The 15,863-nt window shown below is 38.1% G+C and overlaps 1 protein-coding gene across 1 annotated transcript in view; it reads right to left on the reverse strand.

Annotated features, from left to right (window-relative positions):
- Window positions 1–15,863, reverse strand: part of Cep83 (centrosomal protein 83) — a 160,909-nt gene that overhangs the window by 63,990 nt on the left and 81,056 nt on the right. The window contains exons 3-4 of the mRNA XM_023718047.1: window positions 10,470–10,562; window positions 7,353–7,484 (exon numbers count right to left, since the gene is read on the reverse strand). Of these exons, the coding sequence (XP_023573815.1) occupies window positions 7,353–7,484; window positions 10,470–10,562 (225 nt within the window). The remainder of the gene's footprint in view (window positions 1–7,352; window positions 7,485–10,469; window positions 10,563–15,863) is intronic.

The following is a 15,863-nucleotide window of genomic DNA, read 5'->3' on the forward strand; positions in this document are numbered from 1 at the left end:
AAGGGGGAATAAATGGAGTGGGATGGAACAAACAGGCAAAACGTGAAACACTGCCAAAAAATTGCAGAAAAAAGAAAACAGAAAAGAAGAATGAGCCAAAGCTTGAAGAAGACGAAAGTCAATAGAAAAGCCAGAGGAGGAAGAAAAAGCAGAAGAAACCTTCAGAGAAAGACTAATTCAACCTCTCCGGAAATTTAAACACATATACCAAAGCATTTAAGCAATGAAGATGAATTTCAAGAAGCAAACAAAAGAGGTAAACATAAACACAACTACAGTGATATGCTGGAAGGTTAATCAAAACCATCCTTACCCCTATTGAATGAAGTTTATTTGTATTTCTTTCTTATTTCACATTAACATTGTCGTATCACATTTTATTAGCATTTTCCTGACAAATCTTTGAATCTACTTTTAATTAGTAGTTGTTAATAGTTTTAGGTGTATCTCTTGTTAACTGCATCTCATTGTTTATTTTATTCTGAACCAATCTACAAGTTTCTTGTAACAGAAGAGTTTAAGGGCTGGCCAAACAGCTCAGTGGATGTGCCTGGGGTTGGATCCCCGGGCCTGCCTGCTGGCCCCGCCCCCGGGGCATGCTGAGATGGCAGCTGAGACTGGGCATAGTGGTTTGTACTATAATCCCTGCACTTGGGAGGCTGTAAACAGGATCATTAGGAGTCTGATCTACGCAGTGAGACCCTGTAGACTCTGTCCTAAAATACAAAAAAAAAAAAAAAAGAATACATTTGTATACTGCATAAATGTACGTAAAAATTTGTGAAAGATAAAAACCTCTGGTAAGATTATGAATGATTTTTCTTTTACTTAACATACATTATTGTTACTAAATTTAATAAAAGGCTTATAACTAAAAAAAGAGCATGACAGCCAGGCATGGGGCACATGCCTACAATGCAGTTGCTCAGGAGGCGGAAGCAGGAAAATCACACATTTGAAGTCAGTCTAGGCTATCAAGACTCTTAAACTAAATGAATAAATAAATAAAAAGGGATAGGTCTTTAGGTCAGTACTATAGTACTTGCCTAGCACATACAAGGCCCTCAGGCCAATCCCTAGAACTGCAAAAAGAAAAAAATAAAACAGTATGGTAGAAGAATCTCAGGACCCTGTCACTATGTATTTCACCTGGTTTACACCTTGCCCATCTTTCTTGAGACTTTAATACTTCTCCACTGTTGCTACTTCTACTTAATCAGGGTAGCACTATAATCACCTGTACCAACAACTGTATTTCATGCTCTTCATTACTATTTCCAGAATAATACAAACTTAAGAATCCTAAGAATGTCCTGAAAACACACTTCTCTCACTTTGGAGTGACTCTGAAACATGAGCATTTCTCTATATGAAGTCCGAGATTTAATATATTTATACAGTCAAATGCAATGAGAAAGCTGAACTTTTTCATGAAATGAAGATAGCTTCTTTCATGTATTATTTCATATATTGTTTAAGTTCAGAATATCATGAGGGATAAGTCAATTCTTAAATAGTACTGAAGAAAACTAAAGCCTTACTAAAGAATTCTGCTCAAAACCAACACACTAAAAAATATTCACATATTTTTATCTGTATGACCAAAAATATATAAGCAATGTATGAGGCCTTAATTAATGCAAGAAAATCCAGTTATAGGCAAACCTTAGAGATACTGTTCAGTTCCAGACCATCACAGTAAAGTAAATTATCCCAATAAAGCAAGTCACATGAATTTTTTTAGTTTCCCAGGGCAAAGAGTTATGTTTCAACTTTAGTCTACAAAGTATATAATAACATTATAAGGTACCATATCTTAATGAAGAAATACTTTATTGCTGAAAAAAATGCTAACAAGTCATCTGTGCCTTCAGTGAACTATGATGCTTTTGCTGATAAAGGATTTTGTGCCAATGTTAACTGCTGCTGACTGGTTGTCAAGGTGACCACTGAAGGTTGGGGGACACAGCAATTTCTTAAAATAAGACAACAGTCAAGTTTTCTGTATCAACTGACTTCCTTTCATGAAAGATTTCTCCACAGCATGTAGTGTTTAGTAACATTTACTCACAGTAGAACTTTTTTCATAATTGGAATCAATCCTCTCAAACCCTGTTGCTGGTTTAATCAACTAAGTTTATATAATACTGTAAACCCTTTACTGCCACTCACAAATGTTCAGGTTACATTCACAGGAGTAGGTTACATCTATGAAACCCTCAGTACTGCCCTCCCCCAGGTGTCTTTGCCTATTTATTTGGATCCATTCTTTATCCATTCAGGTTTTCTTATGAGATTACAAAACTCCAGTCACATCTTGGGCTCTTCTTCCAAATTCTCCTACTAGTCCCAATGCCATTGGTAGTTATCTCTCCTGCTGGTCTAGAACTCACAATCTCCCATGAGCTCTGGAATCAACTTACTCCAAACTCTATTAATGTTGGTGTTCTTATTTCTTTTTTTCTTTTCTGGGGGCAGGGTTGGTGCGTCATGTGGTGCTAGATTGAACCACGGTCCCTGAGCTTTGCCTAAGCTTGCCTAGGCAGGTGCTTTAGACCACTAAGCTATCTTGCCAGCCCCAGAGTTGGTATTCTCAACTCTTCTCCTAAGTCACAGATGTTGTTAATGGCACTTAAAAACTGTGAATCCTTTTAGAAGGTTTTCAACTTATTCTCCCCAGATCCATAAGAGGAAGAAGACTTGAAAGCCACTACCACTCTTGATCCATGGGTTACAGAATGGATACTGAGTTAGCAGGGAAGGAAACAGGGATTAGTTTTCCTGTTGTTTATACATTTCTTTGTACATCTCAATCAGATCTACTGAGTGACCAAGTGCACTGTCAGTAAGTAGTAACATCTAGAGAGAAATCATCTTTTCTCAGCAGTAGGTCTCAACAGTGAACCTAAGCTATTCAATAAGCCATACTGTTGCTTTGTTTCTGCTGCTCCTCCCTTTTGTTCTTTCTGTTTTGCTTTTTTCCACCACCATAAACTGTTGCCCTCTGCCATGTGCCAGTCACCCTGTGTTGGGGCCAGCTGATTACGGACTGAAACCTCCAAAAACTGTGAGCTAAACAAACCTTTCATTTCTTGAAAAAAGAAGAAGCCACACTGTGCTGCCATGTCAGATGTGCTGTCAGAGGGGCTTGCTATTCCACTGGTGGGGCACAGACAGAGTGGACCTAGGATTTTCAGAACCACTTGCTTCATCTTAAATTCACCAGCTACACTGGCTACTAACAAGAGAGCAAGCCTGTCCTTTGAAGCCAAGTACTGATTTCTCCTCTCAGGCTCTGAAAGTCCTAGGTGGGATCTTCTTCCAACAGGAGGCCAATTTACCTACATTGAAAACCTGAGCCATCTTCACTGTTGTCATAGCTAGGTCTTCCAGATAACTAGCTGAGACTTCTCTGTCACTGTCTGCTGCTTTCTCTTGCTTGTTTACATTAGGAGAGTGGCTTCTTTCCTTATACCTTCAACTTCTTTGGCAGCTTCCTTCCTCCTATGTTCTGAACCAGGAGTGTCCTTCAAAAGCCCAAATGTGAAAAGCTTATTTCTCAGGTAGGTGTTACTGGAAGGTGGCAGAAACTCTGAAGAAGCACCTAACAAAAAGTCTGCCAGTCACTAGGGTACACCCTCAAAGGGGTAACAGAAATGTGCTGCCACAGCCCCTTAGCAATGGAGGCCCACCAATCATGAACTAAAACCTCCAAACTGTGACCCAAAATAAACGTTTACTCAGTTGATTTAACTCAGGCACCAGATACAAAAGCAAAAGGCTGGCAAATGTACACAACTGTTTTAGCCTTCATAGCACTGAAAAGAGTTAAAGTCTTGCACTGGGTTAGGCTTCAGATTAAGGGAATGTGGCTTGAGGTGTAGTGGTACACACCTATAATTCCAGCACTCTGGAGGCTGAAGTAGGACTGCCATGAGTTCAAGGCCAGCCTGAACTACACAGCAAGACCCTGCCTCAAAAAAAAGAAAAAAAGAAATGTGGCTGGTTTCATCTCTATCCAGGTCACTAACCTTTCTCAGGTCACTAAGCTTCCTCCACATCAGATGTTTTATTTTTTTATCTTTCCTGCATTCTCTGCACTAGCACTTTTAATTTCTATCAAGAACTTTTCCTTTGCATTTGCATTTACATTTGGTTAATTACTTGACATGAAAGGCCTAGCTTTTAGCCTGTCTTAGCATTCAACATGTCTTCCTTACTAAGGCTTGATCATCTCTAGTTTTTGGTTTTAAGTGAAAGGTATGTGACCCTTCCTTGCACTTAAGCACTCAGAGGCCACTGTAAGGTTATTAATTGGCCTGATTGATTATTGTGTTCTCAAGGAATAAAGAGACCCAAGGAAAGGGACAAATGTAGGGGGAAATGGCCAGTTGGTAGCACAGCCAAAGACACATTGATGGCTTCAGCTCACTCTCACACACTCTCCTAAACAATTATTATAGCAACATCAATGGTTACTAGTCATAGATCATTATTAAAAAAGAACAAGTCTGGAAGAACAAGTCTGGAAGAGAATACCTACAATATTACCAATTACAAAAATGTAAAGTGAGCACACGCTATTGGAAAAATGGTGTCTATGCTTTCTCAACCTAAAGTTGCCCCCTTCAATTTGTAAAAAATGTAATGCCTACAAACAGCAATAAAACAAAGTAGGGGGCTGGGGAGATAGCTCAGTAGAATAAGTGCTTGCCTGGCAAGTTCAAGGTCATGAGTTCAATTCCCAGTACCACACACACACAAAAAAAAGTAGGCCTACATTTTACAAATTTATATATTATACATCAGTTTATGTTGACATGAGAAGACAGTAAAAATTGGTTCTACTTTGAAGCTTTGAAATTATAATTATTGTTCCTTTAAGCTGATTTTGAAACCAAATTTGCTGTTTGATGATGCACAATCATCTCACCAGGTTTTACTGTATTTATGTACAGAAACCAGAGTGTGACCATAACTGACAAAACAATACTAATCATGAAAACTGATGAATTATTGAATATCATTTGATCTTTCATGGTGAAAAATCTGTCATCAGATTTCAGATGCAAGTTTCATCCTTGAAAACAAAATTAAGCCATAATCATTACTAGGTAAATACTACATTTGATTTTAAAAGCAAAGTCTAAAATAAAACACTGCTACATAGGACCTCAACAGTTACTCTCAATATATTAAATCTTATACTAATCTTAGGCTGGAAATAGTTACCATTTCTACTTTCTACAAGAAAATTTCTGCATCCAGTTTCTTCAAATTTATCACACTTACAGACTGAAAACCTTTTATAATCACACACAGTAACATCAAATGCCCCTTGCCACAAAATCACAACTGCTAGAGGGCTGCTAATGAGTCCATCCACTACTGAGCTCAGTTCTACCAAATGAGCTGCTGGAGGCCCCACTTGGAGAGCAGCTAATCAGAATGGCAACTTCAAATCACTGGCCCTTTCAAAATGGAAACTGTTGAGCTGTGAGTTGTGACACCAAAGCTAGGATATCAGAGTTCTGCTGTCAATGTGGCTGCTGATTCTTTGAGACTTTGGACAATTCATTTATCCCATGACTCTACTTCCTCATTGACTGACTGATTGATTGATTGATTGATTGACTGATTGATTGATTTTTTTTGTAGTAACAAGTATCAAACTCTGGATCGATCACTTGCCAGGCAGGCACTTAAGCCACCGAGCTACTTCCCCCGGCACCACACTTCCTGATTTACAAGTGAGAAAATAAGACAGTCCTGCCCCACCTCACTATTATAGTGGAAGACAATATTGCAAATAAAGCATTTAAAGCTTTTGTAAAGAACTTTGTGTGTGCATGTGTGGTACTGGGGATTGAACCCAAGCTTTTGCATGTGCTAGGCAAGTGCTCTGAGCTATATTGCCATTAAGCTACACACTCACCCTTTTTTAAATTATATTTTGAGACAAGGTCTCTTGCCTCAGCCTCCCAAGTAACTAGATTTAAAGGTATGTGCCTCCATATCCAGCTGTTAAGAATTTTTAAATTGCAAAAAACTATAATAGGGGCTGGGGAGATGGCTCAGTAGAATAAGCGCTTCCCTGGCAAGCACAAGGGCCTGAGTTCAACCTCTGGTTCCGCAAAAAAAAAAAAAAAAAAAAAACCTATAATAAATATTTATAGAAACAATACTATTAATGGACTCCAGTGAGCTAAAGTTCAGATAGCCTCTTATATAAAGAACCATCATGCAGCACTGCTTACTAGTAAGATTAAATCAATCAGATCCAAACAGTATAGTTTTAGTTTTCATTGGATATCCACAACATTGTGGATATCTAATAACTGATAAAGGAAAATGAGAGTATTTTATCTATTAATTTCAAATAAAGACAATGAAGTAAATATGAAATGCATATATGTTTACACAGAATGTACCACATAACTAGACACCAAGGTACTTTTTATAAATAAGACAAAATAAAATTACTATTTCTCTCCTTCTATCTTGAAAATTCATTTAAATGTAATATGGGAAAGGAAAACCCACAATCCTCATTTTTAAAAAACTAGGAGACAAACCACAAAATGAGTACAAAGGCTGCCAAATAAATGAAAATGGAATAGGAATGCACGTTGTTGGCAGCAGACAGAAAATACTACAGGACCAGATTACAGAAAGAAGAAAGTATACTTCCTGTCACACAAAGGTATAAACTCCTTGTTTATGCCAATAGAAACAAGGTACAAGGGCTGAGCATTACAGCTCTCAGGAAGTGTTTTGGTTCTAAGAAGTAGAGAAGACAGTGCTGAAAACAAATCTCATAAACTATATTTACATAGAGAAATCTATCTCCATGGCTATGGGAGACAAGAGATTTTATACAATGGAAGTCGCAAAGGTGTCTATCTCTATTGCAGGGGCAGAAAAAAGATAAAAGAAATAATCATAGGAAACAACTTTCACAGAAAAATACTGATGTAAATCATGACAAATGCCTTACCATAAATTAATAAAACCTAACTAGGCAAGTAACTCTAATTTGTGATTTATAAGATTATATGTAATCATAAAATGTTATTGACTAAATCAGGCACAGTGAAACACACCTGTAATCTCAGCCACTCAGGAGACTGAAGGGGAATCAAATGTTCAAGGTCAGCTTGGACAACTTAGTAAAATCCTACCTCAAGCTAAGAAATAAAAAGGTCTGGGACTATAGCTTAGTGGCAGAGCATTTAGCTAGCATGTGCAGGGCCCTGGGTTAAATCCTAAGCATGGCAAAAAAAAAAAAAAAAAAAAAGGAAAACAGAATTATTGACTTAAATAATCTCAAAATAGTATAACTGATCACTTACCTCTGAGTCATACTTCATTTTTTCTTCTTCTAACATACGTGCAAATTCTTCTTTCTGGTGTCCAAATTCTGACTTAAGAAATGTATATTCATAGCGAAGCTTATTATATTCAGCTCTATACTTTTCCACTTGCTAAATTAAAAGGAGATTTCAAGTCATGACAAATTAGTAAGTAAAACTTGTACTCACTTTAATAAATATAATTTTAAATTTATTAAGAGCCATTCTAAAAGAAAAAATATATATTTAACAGAAGTACAAATGAAATTTAGAAAAGTCCTTTTAAATATGCTACATGCAGAATTAATATACTTCTGAGAAGGCACTAATAAAGCAAATTAATTCAATTAATGCATTCCTTATTAGCATGACCAAAGTTTTACTTCTCAGCTTAATAAATAATATTTAACAAAGCAACAAACTTTTCAAACTACAGCTAGATTTTTAAATTATAATAAAGTATAAGATAACCCTCTAAGGGCCAGCCAGATAGCTTAGTGGACTAAAGCACCTGCTTAGGCAGAGTGCAGCAGCCGGGGTTCAATCCCTGGTGTTCTGTGCTGGCCCCAACCCCAGAGCACACTAACAGGGCGATTGAGAATGGGTGTGGTGGTGTATGCCTGTAATCCTGGGGCTTGGGAGGATGAAAACAGGAGAATCACTAGGAGCCCTATCTACATAGTGATATAGTTAGACCCTGTACTAACTACCAAAACAAAACCAAAAAAAGATAACCCTCTAAAGTAAAGATTTCATCAACATAGATAAAAGTCATTTGAATACTTAGTGCAGTAATTTAGCATACCATAAGATTTTTACACTGATGGTACAAGCCCACACAGCACCTGAATACTCACAAACATGGTGCCATCTCTCCTCGGCCCAGAGGGGCACTAGTTCTGCACCCTCACTCTCTACAAAACTATTCTGAATATTCAACAAGAAATACAGGCAACAGAGAAAGATGCAGAAGACACCATTTCAGCAAATATCACAAAACTAGGTAGTAAGGAAAGTTATCTTCTAAAATATTCAGTTCACTGTAAATCCTTTAGTTGATAAAGACTTCTAAGCCAGTTTACAAACCAAGAAAATCAGTTTTATATTATTAAAAACATTTTGTTTTGAATTTTAAAAAGCATACTTTTACTTAATCATCTACTTTTCAGCCTGAGTAATTTTATTCCCAAAAATTAAATCTACTTTCAAGCCATCATTTACCACTAGAAGTATATTTGGAATATCATAGTATCAAGTCAGTGAGCCATTATGAAAGAAGATTCCACAACTGTCTCATGTAAAGGGAAGCATATCAGACTCCGACCTTCCAAAGGAGTCTACTTTGAAGAGGACAATAATCACCTGTATGTACAGGCCTGGTATGTTTGTTTTGAAAGGCAACATATGAAATGTCTGACACAGCACCTAATCTATTTTTTTGCAGTCTTTCCCAGTCCCCTTTATTAAATATTTATATTATACCAACACTTCATAAAATGAGATGTCTTATCTTGAAGTAAAGCTAACAAACATTTTCCTTTCTGACATCACATGAAACTCATTTTTTCATTCAACAAATATTAAAAAAGGGGATACAGATGAATGACCGTTTGTATCTGTGTATTCAAAATGGTTAGGATAGATATATAGCTACATTCTCTTAATTCAATGAAGAGGGATTTGTTCTAATAGTGTTTGTAAATAGGATATCATATCTGCATCTTGTACAACAAATAACCACTAGGAAGACAATATGCAATGTGTTAATTATTGAAACTGTCCTACCAATTTGATTTGACACTGTCTCATTGCTATTTGTTTCTCAATAAAGTTATGAAAAAAAACCCAAATATTAACTGCACTATTGTATGCCAGGAACTATTCTAGGAACTTGGAATGTAATAGTGAACAAAACAGATAAAGGTTATTTCTCTTATACAACTTCTATTCCACAGTTGCTAAAACAGAGCATAACAAATAAGTAAACAGCATAGCACATTAAAAGACAATAGATACTAGAGCAGTGGTGGTGAACCTACGGCCTGTGCAGCAGGGGCACGCAGAACTCTCTGTCAGCACAAGCAAACTAACCCCAGCAGCCGTGCACTGGGTAACAGTTGTTTTTTATAAATGAATACCTCAGTATTCAGGTTTAACTGCAATGTTGACCCTTTGTGGTAAATAAGTAGGTTTCGAAAGGCTGGAGAGATGGCTCAGTGGAATAAGTGCTTCCCTGGCAAGGGCAAGGGCCTGAGTTCAATCCTCAATTCCAGTAAATAAGTAAGTTTGGGGTTACAGTTTGAGCACTTGTCTCAAAGGTTTACTGCCACTGTATTAGAGGATAAATAAAAATAGAACAAGGTAAGGGGGATCCAAAGATTTAAGCAGTGATGGGAAAAGCAGATTGCAAAATTGTTGGGAGCCTCTGAAGCTGGAAATTGGTCAAATGTATGGGGTCAGAACTAGGCCTCATTGTCTAAAGCAGTCAAGGCACCTCAGTCTTGAAAACAGCATCCAACCTGGTCAATGTCAACTATTAGTCACTAGGCAACTTTGTGGCATGTGATATTAACTTTGCAAAGGTATAAATAAATGCCCCCATAAAAAAATGTTCTGGGGGTCACTTGCCAATCAGGCTACAGACCACACCTGACCCAGCTCCTGTCTTCTTGTCTATCTTTTCCTCATTCCTGCTGCCCTTTCTCCTCAGGGTACATTGAGAGACCAATGGAGTCATACACAATGTTAAAAAGGGAAATAGGAGGTGGGCAATCTAAATGGGCCAAAGAGAGAAAGTAACATTTTAGGGAATGATTTGCAAAAGATGAAACAGCCAAGAGATCTAGATGAAGAATATTCAAAGCTGAAATAGGCTGCTAAAGCATTTCTGAACTGCATTATTTCTGGAGTGCCAAAGAAACATCTGTAGGATGTAGGTGGAGGAAAAGAAGTCAACAAAGTAATGGAGTCCGGTGCTGTAAAAACCTCAGAGAGCACTGTAAGGACTCAGAGTAAAAGGGGAGACCCTGCAGAGTTCGGGTAAAGGAAAGATACTGTACATAATGTTACTTTCATAGTCACATGACAGTAAACATACAGTTCTGCACAACTACTTACTTCATCCAGACTCCGAAAGCGCTCCTGCATTGGAGTTTCTAACTCTTGTTGTATCTGGGCTCTTAACAATTCCAGCTTTTGCGGAGTTAACACCTTTTATGTAGAGAAATACAAACAATTCCAAATACAAATCATATATATGAAAATAAAGCACTCTCTAAATTTCAAATCTTCTCTCCTAGTTATGAAAATGAACTATAACTCATAGAAGTTTCCATAATATAAATAAATTTGCTATAATTAATATATATCTAAGACTATAGACTCAAACAATACTTTTAAGAATCTCAATTTTTGGCTCTCAGAGATGTGAAAAAAATCTACTAATATGAGGTAAAGACAATCACTCAATATTAAGAATAACCACCATTATTAAGAATAACTATATGGTCAGCTAAACATAGCATGTTGAACACAGTGAGTGGTGGCCTAGCTATTTTCTAAAACAAGCAAAGGTGCAAAAATTTGTTATACCAAAGAGAATTCTTCAGACTTATTTTCAATCAGAAAAAGCTGATTATTTCTTGGGCCATCAAAATTAATTTAGGCTCCTCCCTGTCACACTCATATAGCACTCTTATTTCAATAAGTAAATATTCTTAAGCTCCACATGAGCAGACACAGTTGTCTTTAATCATCGTTGCATTGCCAACACCTCTCAGCACAGCCTGCCACACAGACACTGCAGCATTCCTTCATGAATGAATGAATGAATCACTGAACAAACGTACATATGCTGGTTGTAAAAAGAAATCAGTTATTTATATGAGTTTGCATGAAAATAAGAATAATGTTCAGTTTAATTCATTATTGATCATATCCGTATACTTTATTCAAAACAGTACTAAAAATTATACTGAGAATCAACCAAACATAAAACATTTTGCAATGTACTATAATCTAAATGTCCTATAATATAGTATAATGTATAATCAATGTATTATAATCTGGTCACATGCATTGATTTATTTAATTCCCTTTGTTATGGCTTGCATCTTAGATGTTCCCTAAAGTCTCATGCAGTCATAGGGGGTGCTTCTGGCTGAATCTAGGATGTGTAATGCTAGGATCAAGGATGTGATGCTAGGATTGACTCACGGTTTGATGCTAGGGTTAAGGGCAGGACTACTACTCACCCTAAGGGCAGGTATTCTGGATAAACTATGAGACAGAAGGTCATTACCTGCTGCTTTCTGCTTGCTACTTCCTTGCTTTGCTGCTGTCTCCTCTGTGATACTTGTCATGTACCTTGTCAACTATGGACTGAAACCTCCACAAACTGTGAGCTACAATAAACCTTTCCTCCTTCACACCAAGTATTCGGTACTTTGTTTCAACAACAACAAAAAATAACTAAGAGAGCTACATGGGACTACATGGAGCTAATGTGACTAGATGGAGCCAAGCACCTAAGTAACTTGCTAAAGATCACAAAGACGGGCCAGTGAAATAACTCAGCAGTCTACAGCACCTACTTAGACAAGCTTAGGCAAATGCAGGGACTGCAGGCACCACACGCCACACCAGCCCCTCCCCAGAGCAGGCTGAGCTGGCCACACAAAAAAATAAAAATAAAGATCACAAAGACTATACATAATATATGTGTCATTCTACAAGAAGTTCTAACTCTGCTATGAGAACTATTAAACATAAATAACTATCAGGTAGTTACTATAACAGTACTAAACAGGTAAGAATGAACAGAAAAGACATTCTGAGGCCAGATGTGGTGGCACATGCCTTAGCACTCAGAAGGCTGAGGGAGGAGGACTATTGTAAATATGAGACCAGCCTGGGCTACATAGTGAGCTCAAGGCCAGCCTGAACTGCACAGTGAGACCCTGTCTCAAAAAGACCAAAAAAAAAAAAAAAAAAAAAAAGACATTCCAGACAGACAGACTGATGCACCAAAGGAATGGGAAAGCAAGTGTGGATGCAGACCAAACCATCAAAGAGATAAAGTTTCAATTTTTCTGAGATGGCATAAGCAGAAAAGTCTGTGAAAAGTGGTTCTCAAAGGGGAGCTAAAGGCATTTACAGAAAGCTTACTTTATTTAGATGCTGTTTCAAACAAGCCAACTTCTTCGGGGGTGGTACTGGAGATTAAAGCCAGGACCTTGCCTGTGCTGGACAAGCAACTACTGATCTACATCCTCAGTTGCTTTTAAATTGCTTCTGAGACCAGTTCTCAGTTGCCCAAATTGGTTTCAAACTTTTCTCCTGCCCAAACTTCCTGAGCAGCTGGGAATACGGGTATTGCCATTGTGCCTGGCACAAACCACCTTTAAAAACAAGCAAAATGGTGGAAAACTTAAGGAAATTTGAACAAAGATAAACTGCTAAAAAATAATATGGAATAAGTGTTCAAATAAGATAAATGTAAGTAATACATTTTAAAGGATTCTTTCAGTGCAAAACAGATATATACTAGGTTATGTAGGGTTGAAATAATATGATTTGATTCCAAGTAATTTATAGAGATTGACAGAGTGAAAGGAGAGATAGTCTTTAAAACATTCTGGTCAGAGCTCAGACTGGCTCAGAGACTGTTACTAATGGTGGGTGAAGAACATGTGAGAATGTCTTACACTACTTTCTTTACCTCTCTAGAACATGTGTTTCAGTTACTTTTCTCTCCTTGTTGGGACCAAATATCTGATGCCCAAAGTTAAGGAAGTGATTTATTTAGCTCACAGTTTGTGGAAGTTTCAGTCCATACTTAGCTGGCTCCAAGGCAAAGTGGCATATAGCAGAGGGCAGCAGTTCATGGCAGAGGAAAACAACAAAACACAAGAGCAAAATGGCAAGAGCAGTGGCAGCAGCAGCAGAAGCAGCAAAGAAAAGTAACTGAGATAAATCTGGTACCAGAGAAGTGGGGTTGTGACTAAACCTGACCATGTGGATCACAAGCCTTTGGGAATGGCTTATGGGAAGAGATAGGAAGGTGACATTGTGAAATGTCACCTACAAGAGAAGTGCAAGAAGGTCTTCAGCTATTCTGTATGGGAGATTCTGGTCAGAGCTCAGAAGGACAGAAGGCTAACAGAAATTCTGCCTTTAAAGACCAGAATGGGGAGGTTTCTGCTGGCAAGAAGGACTGCATGGGTTGTTTGAACTCCAGACGATGTGTGTTATGGCTTGGCAGAAAGTTTGTCTGCATTTACTCATGCCCAGAGACTTTGCCTGAGACTGAGATTAAGTGCAGTTGACTAATTAATCTTGCAAAAAAAAAATGTCAAGGCAGTCACATGTTGAAGCAGTGGTATAGCTATTGTTGGGGGCGTTTAGCCAGATTTATGTTGAGAATCAAGAGCAAGGATGATTTAAAATTTAAGTTTGGTCAGAAAGGAAGCTCCAATAAAGCTGTGGACCACAAAGTTAGAGATGAGATCTCTACTGCTGAGAAGGAACAGGAGAATAAAAACAATGGCTTGAGGGCACCACAAGAAGCAACAAATCTCCATCCTTTGCAGCCTCAAAACTACAAAAGTGAAAGACTTTGCTTTGAGGAGAAAGCCACAGAGTGCTATGTTCCAGAATAGCAGCAGTGGTCACACAAGGTTCCAGAACGCTGGCAGCATAGAAAATTTGTTCCTCGGAATCAGGTTCAGAGTGTTCAGTGATTCAGGCACTCAAGCCCTATAGCTAAGAGAGAAGAAAGCCTGGCTACTGCTCCAGCTGGCAACAGAGCTTGGCATCACTCATGTGGTGTTGGTTTTAGGCACAAGCAAAATACAAGAGTTCTGAGGTTATGAAGGCTTTCACCTAAATTTGAAATAAAGGTCTGGGAAGTCAGGCAGTGTGCCCCTGAGAAGGTAGTGTGTGCAGCAGAGAGAGAAGCCTAATGTGCAGTGGAAATCCTAGAAGTGTGGAAAAGCCAGGAACACGGATCATCCAAGAAAAGCCACAAGAAGGGAGCAAAGCAGGCTTCGGAGAGAAACCATGGGAGCTACCACTAAAAGTGCCATAGAAGTGGAACCACATAGAGATCACAAGTTGCTACAGATTGCTTTGGATGCTCTATATCCAAAGAACTTCAGGAACTCCAGAACCAAACTCAGGCCCTAACATTTGCCCTTCTGGATTTTGGACTTGCTTTGGTCCCAATTCTTTATATCCTGCTGTTTGTATCTTTTAGAATGGTAATGTTTATCTTGTGCCATTGAATGTTGGAAGTGTTTAACTTTTCATTTGTACAGAGGCTCACAGCTAGGAGTTTGCTTAGATCTTAGAGGAAACTTGGGAATTGTACTTTCAGCAATGATGAAACTGTTAGGACTTTGGCAACTCTTAGAGATGGACTAAAATGCCTTTTGCATAAATGGATGTGTGTGAGTCTTTGGGGGACCAGGAGCAGAATGTTATGGTTTGTGTCTAGTTGTCCCCCCAAAGCCTTCTAGAGTTTGTGATCAATTAATGATGCAATGCTGGGATTATGGGTGTGAGTGCTACACCTGCCCTGGGGCTGACAAACTGTATACAGATTAAGGAAGGAAAAGAGGCTTGCTAGATGCTGCAGACACTATTCCTCACTTTTCTCTTTGCTGTTTTCCACCACCATGAACTACTGCCCTCTGCCATGTGCCACTATGCCTTAGAGCATGCTACGGAATTTCATAATTAAGTTAATTAAAACTGAAAGGGCTTTCACTTCCAGCCAATAGGGAAGAACAAGACTAACTATACTCTCCTGTCTGAGGAAAACAAGTGGATAAAACAATAGTTTTTGAGACACTGTACATGAAGAAACAAGCAAAACAAAGGTGTGCTTTTTAGACATTTCAGGACATGGCAAAAGAAAGGATACCCAAGAAAAATCTAATGAACTCCTAAATTGAGGAGCCTGAACTAAGGATTCAGGGAAACTAGAGACCTTAGTGTCATAAGATAAGGTGGCTGACAGGAGAGTACACAGAGAACTACAAAGACGTGCAAGAAGTCTTGGCTCCTTCAGCAGATCAGCACTCATATTTAAGAAAACTATCTAAACTACCACCCAAAAGAGGTATCAGTACTTATAGCACACATAAACCTAAGAGTAATTCCTGTTCCAAAGCCAGAGGGGAAAATTTCATTTGAGAAAAGTTAGTAAACCTTTTTCTCACATACAAATCTTAAAAGCAGCACCCAGAAAGAGAAACTTACTGTCTCCAAGTAACTTGACTGCATCTCAGAACAAAGTTTAAGAATGTTTATCAGAATACCAAAAATGCCCAGCACTCAGCAAAGTAGAACACACAATATCTAGCTAGCATACAATAAAAATCTAAACACACAAAACAGTAGGAAAATACCACCAATACTGAAGGCAAAAGAAAATCAATCTAAAACAGAGAAGTGACACAAGTGTCAGACATTAAGACAGTTATTATAAGTTACTATATCTTAATCCCA

The sequence above is a fragment of the Octodon degus genome, unplaced genomic scaffold, assembly GCF_000260255.1.
Source record: "Octodon degus isolate 3935 unplaced genomic scaffold, OctDeg1.0 scaffold00004, whole genome shotgun sequence".
Lineage (NCBI taxonomy): Eukaryota > Metazoa > Chordata > Mammalia > Rodentia > Octodontidae > Octodon > Octodon degus.